The 12,993-nt window shown below is 42.0% G+C and overlaps 3 protein-coding genes across 3 annotated transcripts; 2 read left to right on the forward strand and 1 right to left on the reverse strand.

The window, feature by feature from the left end:
- Nucleotides 1–20: 20 nt before the first annotated feature.
- LOC124025790 (zinc finger protein 239-like) lies at nucleotides 21–527 on the forward strand. Its single transcript, XM_046339120.1, has one exon. The coding sequence runs from the start codon at nucleotides 21–23 to the stop codon at nucleotides 525–527; it is 507 nt and encodes a 168-aa protein (XP_046195076.1).
- Nucleotides 528–2,472: 1,945 nt separating this feature from the next.
- Nucleotides 2,473–4,802, forward strand: LOC124025797 (zinc finger protein 853-like). Its single transcript, XM_046339124.1, has 2 exons — nucleotides 2,473–3,365; nucleotides 3,675–4,802. The coding sequence occupies exons 1-2, from the start codon at nucleotides 3,068–3,070 to the stop codon at nucleotides 4,742–4,744; spliced, it is 1,368 nt and encodes a 455-aa protein (XP_046195080.1). The 5' UTR covers nucleotides 2,473–3,067; the 3' UTR covers nucleotides 4,745–4,802.
- Nucleotides 4,803–7,205: 2,403 nt separating this feature from the next.
- On the reverse strand, nucleotides 7,206–11,170 carry LOC124025792 (C-type lectin domain family 4 member E-like). The gene is made up of 5 exons (XM_046339121.1): nucleotides 11,043–11,170; nucleotides 10,808–10,906; nucleotides 9,395–9,549; nucleotides 7,571–7,671; nucleotides 7,206–7,453 (listed from the first exon to the last, which is right to left on the reverse strand). Exons 1-5 carry the CDS (start codon nucleotides 11,125–11,127, stop codon nucleotides 7,306–7,308), a joined length of 588 nt encoding a protein of 195 aa, XP_046195077.1. The 5' UTR covers nucleotides 11,128–11,170; the 3' UTR covers nucleotides 7,206–7,305.
- Nucleotides 11,171–12,993: the final 1,823 nt, after the last annotated feature.

A 12,993-nucleotide genomic window follows, 5' to 3' on the forward strand; every position in this document is an offset into this window, starting at 1 on the left:
ATGCCTGCAATCAATGTACCATGACCTTCCCAGACTTTGGTTCCCTCAAGGCCCACAAGCAGACACACAAAACTGGTAGAGAGTCAGGGTCTGGGCCTCCGTACTCCTGCACCCAGTGTGGTAAGATCTTCACTCAGGCCTGCAACCTCAAGGTCCACCAGCGGGTCCACCAGGCAGAGGGACTCCACCTCTGCAGCCACTGCGGCAAGGGCTTCACCTCCTTCTCCGACCTGAAGAGGCATAAGTGCAGCCAGACCACAGACAAGCCCTACTGCTGCTCCATCTGTGGGAACAAATTCAGTCGGCTCTGGAACCTCAAGCTGCATCAGCGCATTCACACGCAGGAGAAACCCCACCGCTGCACTATGTGTGACAAGAGCTTCACACGCGCAGACATTTTGAAAGTGCACCTGCGCATCCACACCGGGGAGAGACCTTACTGCTGCGCTGTGTGTGGACTCCGCTTCAAACGACTGGACCATCTGAAGTTGCACCAGCGCAAACACAGGCCAGATCTCCTGAACTGAATAAAACAAAGTTACATTTTTGTTCTTTAGCATATGCTTTTATCCAAAGCGACTTACTTTTAGTGCATTCAACATAGTTGGTTCTTTATTATTTTATTTGACATTGAGAAAAAATGTTTTATGATCAATTGTTTATTAATAAGGACATTGAAAATATGAGCTGTTGGAAATATAACCATGTATTGAATAAGAATGTATGCCTTAAATGATACATTGTCTGTCATAATGACCATGCCAACCTACCAAACATTAGAATAATACTGCTTTCATGAAGTCTGCAGTGGTGTAAAGTACTTAAAGAAAAATATTTTAAAGTACTACTTAAGTAGTTTTTTGGTGTATCTGTACTTTACTATTTATGTTTTTTACAACTTCTCCTTTTACTTCACTACATTCGTAAAGAAAATAATGTACTTTTTACTCTATACATTTTCCCTGACACCCAAAAGTACTTGTTACATTTTGACAGGAAAATGGTCCAATTCACACACTTAATAATAATAATATATGCCATTTAGCAGACGCTTTTATCCAAAGCGACTTACAGTCATGTGTGCATACATTCTACGTACACTTATCAAGAGAACATCCTTGGTCATCCCTACTGCCTCTGATCCGACGGACTCACTAAACACAAATGCTTTGTTTGTAAATTCATGGCAGAGTGTTGTAGTGTGCTCCTGGCTATCCGTAAAAATATAAAAATTAATTGTGCTGTCTGGTTTGCAAAATATAAGGAATTTTAAATTATTCATACTTTCACTTTTGATGCTTAATTACATTTGAGCAATTCCATTTACTTTTAATACTTAAGTATATTTAAAACCAAATACTCTTAGACTTTTACTCAAATAGTATTTTACTGGATGACTTTCAGTTTTACTTGAGTCATTTTATATTAAGGTATCTTTACTTTACCTCAAGTATGACTTATGAGTACTTTTCCACCACTGCATGTTGGAAACTGGGAACCTCAGAGTTCAAATTAAGTTATTTGCATAGAGCTTCCGATTGGTTGATTTTGATACTTTCCAAGTGGGAAACTTGGGTATCATCTTTCTACAACGATTTCCAAGTTGTACATGTTTGAGTTTGTTAGTTCCAACATGTCATGAATGCAGCATATGCCTCATCTCTTCTGTTCCTCAAGCTTGCTTTCTACCACAGTCACTACCCATACTGTAACCATGCATTTACTTCCTGTACCTAATACTTTGTTAACTGAATGATTTGAACCTGAATTGCTGTAATTGTCTTTCATGTACAATAAATATTTTGCTTCCCATGTAGTCTGTGAATATATCATTCCTTAAAGACGTGCTACTGACCTTTGACGACTACTAAGTATTTTTAAACCTCCCGCTTTGGGCTGGATGTGTCAATCTGTAGTTCATAGATGCAAAATCTATGATCGGAATTACTGTCTAATCTCAATTAGCCACAAAATCCCTAGTTTGAAAGTGACTGTTTTTTTCTGGAAGCTGTGCTGGGCCATTTTCCCTAACATTCTCAACACATGCATAAGCCATATAGCAATTCGAGTTTAGCCAATGAGCTTCAGTCCCCCTGCCATTTGAGTGACAGCTAGCAAGATGCACACACAGCAAAGCGAGAGATCAATGACATGGTGACAATTCTACACATATGTGATGTAGTACGCAATTATCGGATCCACTTTTGGCTCGTGAGGGCCACTTTCAGAACTTCTTGCTAAAGTGTACAAAGTAGCGGATAATCCCTTTAATTCCATTGGTAAATATGTTTTTAACTATTTGTATAGCTTACAACTATATTTTCATCATAGATAGACTAAGTGGAGTAATTATCGAAGTAATTCTCTACCCCAAAAATATGTAACATTTTGTCGCAAAAAGGTTTCACTTGTTCTATTAACGCGTTTCATAAAACGTTCCCTTTCCATGCGGACGTTGATCACGCAGGGCCACCGTACAGCAGAAGGATGACGTGCAATTGAAAACAATCGAATTTCCGGAATCCATCGTCGATTAGCATGTTTTTTTCTTCAATTTAAAACAAAAATCTGGAGACAACTACCCCATGTTCATGAAGTGCTGTCAGCCTTTTGGTAATAACGTTTTAATCAATAGTACTGTATGTTGCAAAATATTCCATTATTGACTTGTAACAAGGCTTGTACCAGTATCATGTTAGCTAGTTATTTTTTTTAGCAAGCCTGATACGACCCCATTTTTGTCTGATACCTTGTCTGTTACCTAGTCGAATTTTGCGATGTGACCGTTTTATTGAACCTATGTTGCACTCTTCTGCGCTGGACGGTCTTCGCCACTTGGTTGTTAGCGAGCTGGAGGAGCTGTCACTCTTATTGGTCAGAGAAACAGATACGCGATGTGTCAGTGATAGACATGGCATATTTCTACCCACTTATTCTGAATAACCGGGCTTTCTGAAGAGATTCACTTTAGGATCACACACACAGTCCTGCCTTGCTCCCACAAGCACAGATGTTTGGTGCAGATCCCACTGTGAATTGATCTGCAAAAAAGACACACACAAGCAGTATGTCGGAGAACCTCGTCCTCACCTTCCAGACCCAGCTCTCGGGAGTCATGGAGACGGTCCTAAAGTCAGCCATGTATGAGATCACCAGACTGGTGGAGGATGGCTTCCTGGAGGAGGTAAGACGTGGTCAACAGGAAGTGGCACGGAGCCACCAGGAAGTGGAGTCTCTGCGGATCTTGCTGCAGCGGGCAGAGAGTCAGCTGAAGGATGTCAGTCAGAGGGCCAGGTGTGGAGACTGTGGCGGGACAGATGTCTACAACGAGGAAACAGACGACAGACTTCCAGGAATACAGGACAGTAAGTGGGGGCTTCCTTTGAGTCACAAAATACTTTTAGGTATAACCAAGGGGTAAATGGTGAATGTGTAGGTATTGCAACTGTTTCCAAAATGGGTTGTTTCTCCCTATGACAGTTCCTAAATAGCTATGCTCATCTACCACTGTTCTTTCCCAGCCTAAGGTTGGTTCCCACAACCACAATATAACCAATTAGCCTATACTTTGAGACATACTTTGAGTTCAGGGGTGTATGTTATGTTGTTGTCTCATTAGTAGTGCTTTCATGAGTTGCACACCGTAGCAAAACGTTTTGCACCTGTCTCCCCAGGTGTGCTTCTGCTGAGCGGGTGTGACCTGAAGCTGGAGGAGGAGCCAGAGGTCAGGTGGAGAAGCTGTGGACAGGAAACAGTGGAGTCATCACAGGTAGCAGCTAAACCAACTCCTCCCACTCCTCCAGCTCCCAGTCCTTCGCTGGTAGGCAGTGTTAAGGAGGAGGAAGGGGAGGAGGACATGGAGCCGTGGAGAATCAAGGTGGCGATACAGCCGTCTGCAGCTTACGCCTACACAGAGGAGCAGCGGGACTCCGACACACTCGTTCAGAGTACAGGGGACTCTATTGGGTTTCCCTCTGCAGACCCAGAGGTCCAACAGGTCACCCAGACACCCAGACTAGCAGGGCCATCTCAGAACCAGAGCAGAGGACCCAGCAATGACGGTGACAGAACGAGGAGTAGAGCCTCACCGGTGTGGATAGGCCATAGAATATTAGACACGGATACTGACGTTCACAGACAAGCTCAGTCGAACCTACGACTGGTAAGAGAGCCTCTGTCGTCCTCTGAATCGGCAGAGGCGAAGCAGCTGGCTAGAGATTTCGCTCCCCCAACCAATCCCAGCACAGCGGGGGCCTCTGTCTCCTCCTCCTCATCGGGCTGTCATGTCTTCAGCTCTCTAAACTACAGGATTCCTTCCAAATATAAGCCCAGCGCTCAAACCCTGCCGCGCATGAGAGTATACAGGGATGCTGCCAAGCGGGGCGGCTACCCAATGTACAACAGGGGGACCGCCCAGGGAGGGCTCACCTCCTCCCAAACACCAACCCAACAAGGGAACCACCAGCATCACCACCCTGGGAGGCTGGCCCTCCGCTGCCCAGTGTGTGGTAAGGTCTTCCCCCATCCCAGTAGCCTTAAGGCCCACCAGCAGACCCACACGGGGGAGAGGCCGTTCATCTGCGCCCTGTGTGGCCGGAGCTTCACTAAGTTAAGCAACCTGAAGGCCCACCGGCGCGTTCACACTGGGGAGAGACCCTACAGCTGCTCGGACTGCGGCAAACGCTTCACACAGAAGTGCAACCTTAAGAGGCACCAGAGGATTCACATGGACAATGATATATGATGTGGGCGGGGAGGAGTGTGTGTGTGTGTGTGTGTGTGTGTGTGTGTGTGTGTGTGTGTGGTGGGGAGGAGTGTGTGGGTGTGAGGAGGTGTGGGTGGAGAGGAGTGGGTGTGGGGAGGAGTGGGTGTGGGTGGGGAGGAGTGGGTCGGTGTGGGTGGAGAGGAGTGGGTCGGTGGGTGGAGAGGAGTGGGTGTGGGGAGGAGTGGGTCGTGGGTGTGGGGAGGAGTGGGTCGTGTGGGTGGGGAGGAGTGGGTCGGTGTGGGTGTGGGGAGGAGTGGGTGTGGGGAGGAGTGGGTCGGTGTGGGTGTGGGGAGGAGTGGGTCGGTGTGGGGAGGAGTGTGGGGAGGAGTGGGTCGGTGTGGGTGTGGGGAGGAGTGGGTCGGTGTGGGTGTGGGGAGGAGTGTGCTCCAGGGGTGTTGGTTGTTCATTTGACCCATGTTATTGCATAAATATATAGTTTGTTATTCCTTTATATCAATACTGTTGATATGAAGTTAGACATGATGTAGGATAGATAAGCTGTGTTTTCCCCATGGTATTGTCTACAGTTTTTATAATAATGTATAGTCATTTGCATTTCTATAAGTGAATTGAAGTTTCTCTAGACCTTGTTCTCAGATGAATGTTCTACCATAGATGGCTAATGTGGTAGCTAATCAACGCTTGTCTTTTAAAACCTGAGCACATGACAATGCTCTATCCATGTTTTTCTGAGTGTCCCACATCAAATGTAGGCCTATACAACATGTAATGGAATATGTATACCCTATAAAATGTAACATGAAAAAAAATACCTCGGTCAATGAACAATGGCTGCTGAGTGAATAAGGTCAATATTGTTTGTGAATGGAGATTGTTTTTGTATGAACTAAGTGGATAAAAAAATATATATCTTTATGAACAAAGATTTTTATGAGAACATACAGCATGGTTGCATCGTGAAATCAAAGCTGTGCACTGTTCCCATTGGAAGTATAACATACAAGGGATGGATACAATAGTTTTATTTTAGAAGTAAATGGGGTGACTGAAGAAATAGTTTGTCTAAACTAGATACAGGGCTAGGATTTGTTTGTGGTTTTTAAATCCAAATTAAAGCAGTCAAGCGTGTTATTTTGTGTCTGATTTCTGTCATTTATTTGATTCAGTACTGTGTCGGGTATATTATCTTCCCTGGTGGAGTTATGCTGGTACTACTTTTTCTACTTTTCTGGTCAAAAGTAGGGGATAGGGTGCTATTTCACTGACCAGGACCCATAGGGCTCTGGTCAAAAGTAGTACACTATATAGGTGATAGGGCACAATTTTGGACTCACAAAACACAAACGGGTATTTAAAGAGACTACTACCTCTGGTCCTGCAAACAGACCACTCTGGGACAATGCTGATTGTGTGGTTTGTGTCCACAGTATTAAGTTAAAGGTAGGCTCTTTTATTACTACTGGTAACTATAACATTGTTAATACGTTTTCAGTTGTGATGAGAAGTGTGCAGTGTAATGTATATCTCTTGGAAAAATAATGTACGCGTTCCAAAGCTTAGATGCTGCTAACGCTTGACAGATCTTAAAACGCCTGGAAAGGTATTTGAAGTATCAGCTAACCACATCAATTTGTCAGTCGACGACACATTCAATGACGTGGCACGCAACTATTGGTTGTTGCGTCGCCTCGCCTTAGATGTGGAACAGTACCTAAGATTTCTACTTCACTGTATATATAGATATCCTATGAAATTACTAGATGGGCTCTGTCATGATACTGCAACGTTCCATACGGGGGCCAAATGGCAGCCATCTTGGTCAGGGAGAAATCCAAAACCAGTCTAATTGAAATGAATGGCAGTAGAGGCGTACAGTAGGTGATGCTTCTGCAAGAAAATTAAAGTAAGGCATATCAGAAGTTGTGTAATGGAATTATAGTCAATCTAAAATATTGCAATATAATTATAAATACATTTAATACAGGTTTAATACCAATTTTATGAATAAATAGCCTCCCAAATATATGTAAACAAACCCTACATGTATCAGATTTAGTTTTCTTGGAAAGCTGTGAGTGCTATTATATGATACAATATCAGTACTTGTTGCATTTACAACCTGTATAAGACCTTTCATCAACTGATTTCAGCCAGCATATTGCTGTGGATTGACTGCGTTGTTTGAGTGGAATGTTGGCGTATTGGCAGTTAATTTGAAAAATGTATTGAATCATTCCTCTAAAACTGGCTGGCTAGCTGTCCTGTAGGTTTTAATTTTACTTTACTAAAGTAGTACACCTGATTCTATTACTTAGCTGGTTGATAAACTGAACCAGTTTAGTTACAACTGGGGTTGAAATGAAAACCTACATGAGGGAATAGCTCTCCTGGAACATGGTTGGCCAGCCCTGGCATAGATAAATAAAGGAGAATAACCATTACTCATATTGACCACTAGAAGCTGCTATAAAACCGAAAATCAACTTTATTGTGACAATATCACAAGCATAATATGGCATGACAAGTTTAAGGTGTGTGTGTGTTGTTGTTTGAGGGTAGACAATGTTGTAATGGTATTGTTAAGAAACAACCACCTCACAAATCCATTCCAATTCCAAGTCACACCTAAAGTAATTCCATGCGTGTAGAGGAATATTTTGTACACCTCCATACATCATAGCACAGTCCTCTCCAGTGGCAGAATCAGGTTCTGACCACCACCAGAACCTACAGGGTAAACACCAGTCATACAGTTAGACTCGATGGTAAAAACATCATCCTGAAAAATATCAATGTTTTCTACTTTAATCAGAGCCTTTTTATAAGAGTAGTTGTATATATTACGCTTTGGTGAGTGGTGTGCCGTCCACCCATTTCCAGGTTCCCTGTGTCCCTTTGTCCGTCAGACCAATCCAGATCCATCGATCAAATGTAGTGAGAAATACCTTTGTTGAGAAAGATATACAGTACCAGTCAAAAGTTTGGACACACTTACTCATTCAAGGGTTTTCATTATGTTTACTATTTTCTACATTATAGAATAGTAGTGAAGACATCAAAACTATGAAATAACACATATGGAATCATGTAGTAACCAAAAAAGTGTTAAAAAGTAACCACCCTTTGCCTTTTTTGTCCTTTAAAATAACATCATATTGATCAGAAATACAGGGTGGACATTGTTAATGTAAATGACTATTGGAATCGGCAGATTTTTAATGGAATATCTGAGAGGCCCATTATCAGCAACCATCACTCCTATGTTCCAATGGCACATTGTGCTAGCTAATCCAAGTTTATCATTTTAAAAGGCTAACTGATCATTAGAAAACCCTTTTGCAATTATATTAGCACAGCTGAAAAATATTGTTCTGATTAAAGCAATAAAACTGGCCTTCTTTAGACTAGTCGAGTATCTGGAGCATCAGCATTTGTGGGTTCGATTACAGGCTCAAAATGGCCAGAAACAAAACGCTTTCTTCTGAAACTCGCCAGTCTAGTCTTGTTCTGAGAAATTAAGGATGTTCCATGCGAGAAATTGCCAATAAACTGTAGATCTCGTACAACGTTGTGTACTACACCCTTCACAGAAGAGCACAAACTGTCTCTAACCAGAATAAAAAAGAGGAGTGGGAGGCCCCGGTGCACAACTGAGCAAAAGGACAAGTACAGTGGCTTGTGAAAGTATTCACCCCTTGGCATTTTTACTATTTTGTTGCCTTACAACCTGGAATTAAAATTGATTTTGGGGGAATGTGTATCGTTTAATTTACATGACATGCCTACCACTTTGAAGATGCAAAATATATATTTTTTGTGAAACAAATAAGACATAAAAACATAAAACTTGAACATGGATACCATTTCAACCCCCCCCCCCCCCACCCCCTCCAAGGTCAATACTTTGAGGAGCCACCTCTATCTCTTAACATTTTGAATTGCTTTATTGGCATGACATAACAATGTACATATTGCCAAAGCTTACGTTGGAAATGGAATGATTCATTGACTATATTACCATCAATGACAATCAGTAGCAAAAATAACCAATGGTGGGGGGATGAGGTTGTATTTAAAAATGGAAATCAGTAAGAAAATAAACATACATACAATGGACAATAGCGTTAACAGTAACAACACAATGGCATAGAAGACAAGCGCAAGTTGGTTGATCTCATAGCAGGCAGCAATGTAGTGCCCTGCCAACCCACAGTTCTCTGCATTCCCCCCCAACAGGATGGGAAGCTTCTTGTTATCTGAGGTATTGAAAGACTTCAATTTTGATTTCAAAGTGATTTAATAACTGTCACGACTTCGGTCACCGGTCTTCTAGCCATCACCGATCCACTTTTCATTTTCCATTTGTTTTGTCTTGTTTTCCTACACACCTGGTTTCCATTTCCCTCATTAAGTGTTGTGTATTTAACCCCTGTCCCCCCTGTCCTTGTGCATGGAATTTGGAATTGTTTGTTTGTAAGTGCGCGTTCACTATGTTACTGGTGCATGTCGGGTTTTGTACCCATGTAGGTTATTATTTTATTGCCGTTGGTTTTGAAATGAAACTGCTCCAGCTATTACCTATTTCTGCTCTCCTGCGTCTGACTTCACTGCCACCAGTTCCGCAACCCTTACAATAACATGTTTTCCCTCGAATACACGCTCTCTTACCTGTTCATCTTCGCTGTTTAAGATCACCAGGTCTGCTCCTCTGTTCAGACAGTCCTGTCTGGCATAATCCCAGGTGTTCACCTCAGTAGAGATGTAGTAACAGCTGCAGCCAAACCTCTGCCATCCTTCGGTGCAGGTTTTCGCTGTTAACTGAACTTTAACAACACATTGCATTGTAATACAATCAATCAATTTCAGAACCTATACATCTAGTTATCTGTATTATGTTAGAAATATTACTATTTAAGCCGAGGCTACGAGTACAGGGATTTTGCCCTCGCCCCTGTCCTACCCTTTAAAGATTATTTCTCTAACGTTAATGATCCGAATCACGCTCTGCGCATATGTTGTACACACACGTGTGTTTCACTTTACTCACCCTCTTCTGAACCATCAACCAATTTGATCATATGATGATGTAGCCTATGTCTCTGCCTCACATTTCTGATCAGTTGAGATTTGAACGAACTTTCCCCAAAATGTATGACGTTCTAAATATATATTTGAAGGCTGCTACATCATTCTGTCTGTTGTAGTGGATATTGCCACAGCTTGCACAAACAGGACGCAGTCTTCAGATTGCACTGGGGCAAAACAAGTAGCGTTTTGTGTGAGATGTAAGCATTATAGTTATGCTGACATATAGCCAGCAGTCTGCCTTCTGTTCAGCCAATGCTTACAATGATGACGATGAAAGAATAACATTACAATCGCTATTGACTGTTTCTGCCTGTCTGTTTCTGCCTGTCTGTTTCTTGTATGTTTGATATACCGTGTAAACTACACAAAGATTGCCTAAATAGCTGCATATTATTCCCCTCCTGAAAAAATGAAATTGCTAGACAAACTGTTTGTGTCATACTTATGTTTGCAATGGCCTACTGTTCCAACAGACAAGGACCTACGTTTGTTCAAGCTGTTATGTGTACAAGCAGCAGTGGAGTCACCGAGCAGCAATTGACCGCAGGTAGGCTAGTGGATCCCGCATGCGCAGAGATCTCCGTATTTTTTAGCAACAGCAAATTTGGGTTCCATAAATCCAGAACTGCAGTCACTCCATATTATTTATTGATGTTTATTACATAGGGAAATATGATTATAATTCTTTTTAAAATGTAAACTAACAGATCTGTTGTTGAACATATTAGCAGCATATCCAGAGACCAAAAAGGTGAACAGAAAAACACAGTTAGTTACAAGGTGAAATCACAATGAATTTAATCAATATTCAACAAAGAAAATAAATATCAACTCATTGACCAGAAAGCAAATTCTTAAGATTACAATGTCAGTCTATAGGTTGGCAATGTGAACGTAATCTAAAAACAAATGAAGCAATGGTTGCTTTCTAAACCATTTCATACCTGTTACCTAGAAATAAATGATAAGCACAATTGTACTTGTCAAACTTACAGGAGACTGACAGGCCAATGATCCCAGCCAGTAGAACACACAGCAGCCCCAGAAACATTGCAGCAACTAGGAAGGGTCTCTTCCCTGAGCTATCAGAACCTAACCAGAGAAGGACTTTATATTAACTACAGTAATATGAGCTGTCTGAATATAATATAAGGGATTATACGTACGTGTGTGCGTGTGTGTGTGCGCGTGTGTGTGTGTGTGTGCGTGTGCATGCGCGCCCCCTTACCTGAGTAGCCAGGTTGTGGTGTGCTTCTTGGGGTCACTTCATCCCCAGTCTGGCAGTAAGTAGACATATCTGGAGTTTCACACATGGACTCTTCAAAGACATAGTTATGGTTGTCAACTCCAAACGGTTCCCCCCGAAAACATCTTCCTTGGTATAAACAATGTCCCTGGACATCTCCACGGTTACCACTGTCTCTGCAAGCTGTTTGTGACGATGGACAGGGAACTATCATACCAGGAAGATCCATAGAGGGAAAATGGAAAACAAAGGCTAGCTGTTGACATAATAATATCGTACGTAACAAGCAAACTCAGGGCGTTTCCAGAAGTCCTTTAACAAACAGATTGTTGTTGGATGGGACAGAGTCAATGAAGATGTCCAGTGGACACATGGTCGTGGAAACAGACCAGACACAGAGTTAAACATATTACACGTTTAGTACAACACTATAAAATAGTTATTACAAGTTGCAGCGACGCATGTGGATAAGCATGAAAGGCTGTATACAAACTCCTAAATTCAGGAGCTTACTTAAAGGGATTGTTCACCCAAATGACTAAAGTACACACTGGTTTCCTTCCCTGTAAGTAGTCTATGACAAGGTATGACAGCAATCTATGCTTTGGTTTCCAGTCGCTAACCAGTTGCTAACGCTTTTGCATTTCTGGCACAAATCTCATTCAAGTCATGGTCAAACATTAGCATTTGGAAACAGTGCCAGGGGTAATGAACCAAAACATGGATGGCTGTCTTACCTTGTCCATGGACTGCTTACAGGGTAAGGAAACCAGTATGTTATTTTGCAATTTGAGTGAACAATCCCTTTAATGCACCTAGTTGCAGGTTTTTATTTAGGTTAGGTATACAATGGATAGATTCCGTGGAGAAATATCACACATCACTCAGTTAGTTTAGTTGAACACAGCAAACAGTGAACCAGGCCCACAGGCAAATACAATATAACTGCAGAAAGTAAAGCTCAATGGTCAAATATTAGCATCCCCTTCAAATGCACAGACAGATTATAATACATCATATCAATCCAATCACCGCTTGTGCATTCTACTTTATTGGCCTCCAAGCTGTCACACCAAGGAAGCAAACAACAATAGTCTTTATTTTACTCTTAGTTTATCACAATGCTCATCTAACAATTCACTAAAAACTCAACTGTTCCAGTTGGCAGCTTGGAGTCCAGCAGGAGCTTCTCCCTGATCCAGCTTGTGTCCAGAGCACACAATGTGCTCTACTTTAATAGGAAGGGGAACAGGTCTGCTTAATCACATTGTTAACCTGAAGGTAACCAGACAAAGGGAATCTATCCAGGAACATATTCAATGCAATAGCAACACAGGGCTATCTTCACCCTGATACACTCCCCCTGTCCTTTCAGCTTCCTGCAGTTTTGGTTACTCAGTACATCAACATGTTCAGGAGCTCCAGGACTACAAACATGGGTCATTATAATATCCATACAATAGATTTTACACTTCACGCTTGCTCCAAGTGGATATTGAGGGTTGGGTAGGCTTAACCAGTGAGGACGCAATGGCAAAAGACACCACCGGGGCTCTCTTAATGAATCCGATTGGTCGAGGAGTTTTTGAGTGACAGCTGGTTGAACCACTGAAAAGGTCCTTGATTATCTTTTGGGACCCATGTAGGAGATCAACAGCCAAATATGAGCATTTGATATTGTGTTCATACTGTATGTAACTCGACAACAAAGACTGACTGTCAAAGATAATAAAGTAACTTGATTGGTGATACAGTAAACTCCTGATCCAGTGTGCTGAATGTAAATATGGTTCGGGACTGTTGAGAATCTTTGCACTAAATCGAAGCATGAAAATATCTGTAGCAGTTAAGAAGAATATACTTGAGTGACCTCACTGCCAGTCTTGTCAACTTGAACTGTTAGAGCCTTATTTCCTGCACAAACCTTTAAAAT

Source organism: Oncorhynchus gorbuscha, unplaced genomic scaffold, assembly GCF_021184085.1.
Source record: "Oncorhynchus gorbuscha isolate QuinsamMale2020 ecotype Even-year unplaced genomic scaffold, OgorEven_v1.0 Un_scaffold_2451, whole genome shotgun sequence".
NCBI lineage: Eukaryota > Metazoa > Chordata > Actinopteri > Salmoniformes > Salmonidae > Oncorhynchus > Oncorhynchus gorbuscha.

What these genes read in the sequence shown, in the direction of transcription:
- LOC124025790 (XM_046339120.1), top strand. Translation starts at nt 21, where the DNA reads ATGACCTTCCCAGACTTTGGTTCCCTCAAGGCCCACAAGCAGACACAC.
- LOC124025797 (XM_046339124.1), top strand. Translation starts at nt 3,068, where the DNA reads ATGTCGGAGAACCTCGTCCTCACCTTCCAGACCCAGCTCTCGGGAGTC. An exon ending in ACTTCCAGGAATACAGGACA is followed by an intron (nt 3,366 to 3,674) that starts GTAAGTGGGGGC and finishes CTGTCTCCCCAG; the next exon opens with GTGTGCTTCTGCTGAGCGGG.
- LOC124025792 (XM_046339121.1), bottom strand. Translation starts at nt 11,127, where the DNA reads ATGTGTGAAACTCCAGATATGTCTACTTACTGCCAGACTGGGGATGAA. An exon ending in TAAACAGCGAAGATGAACAG is followed by an intron (nt 7,672 to 9,394) that starts GTAAGAGAGCGT and finishes TTCTCAACAAAG; the next exon opens with GTATTTCTCACTACATTTGA. An exon ending in GGCACACCACTCACCAAAGC is followed by an intron (nt 7,454 to 7,570) that starts GTAATATATACA and finishes TTTACCCTGTAG; the next exon opens with GTTCTGGTGGTGGTCAGAAC.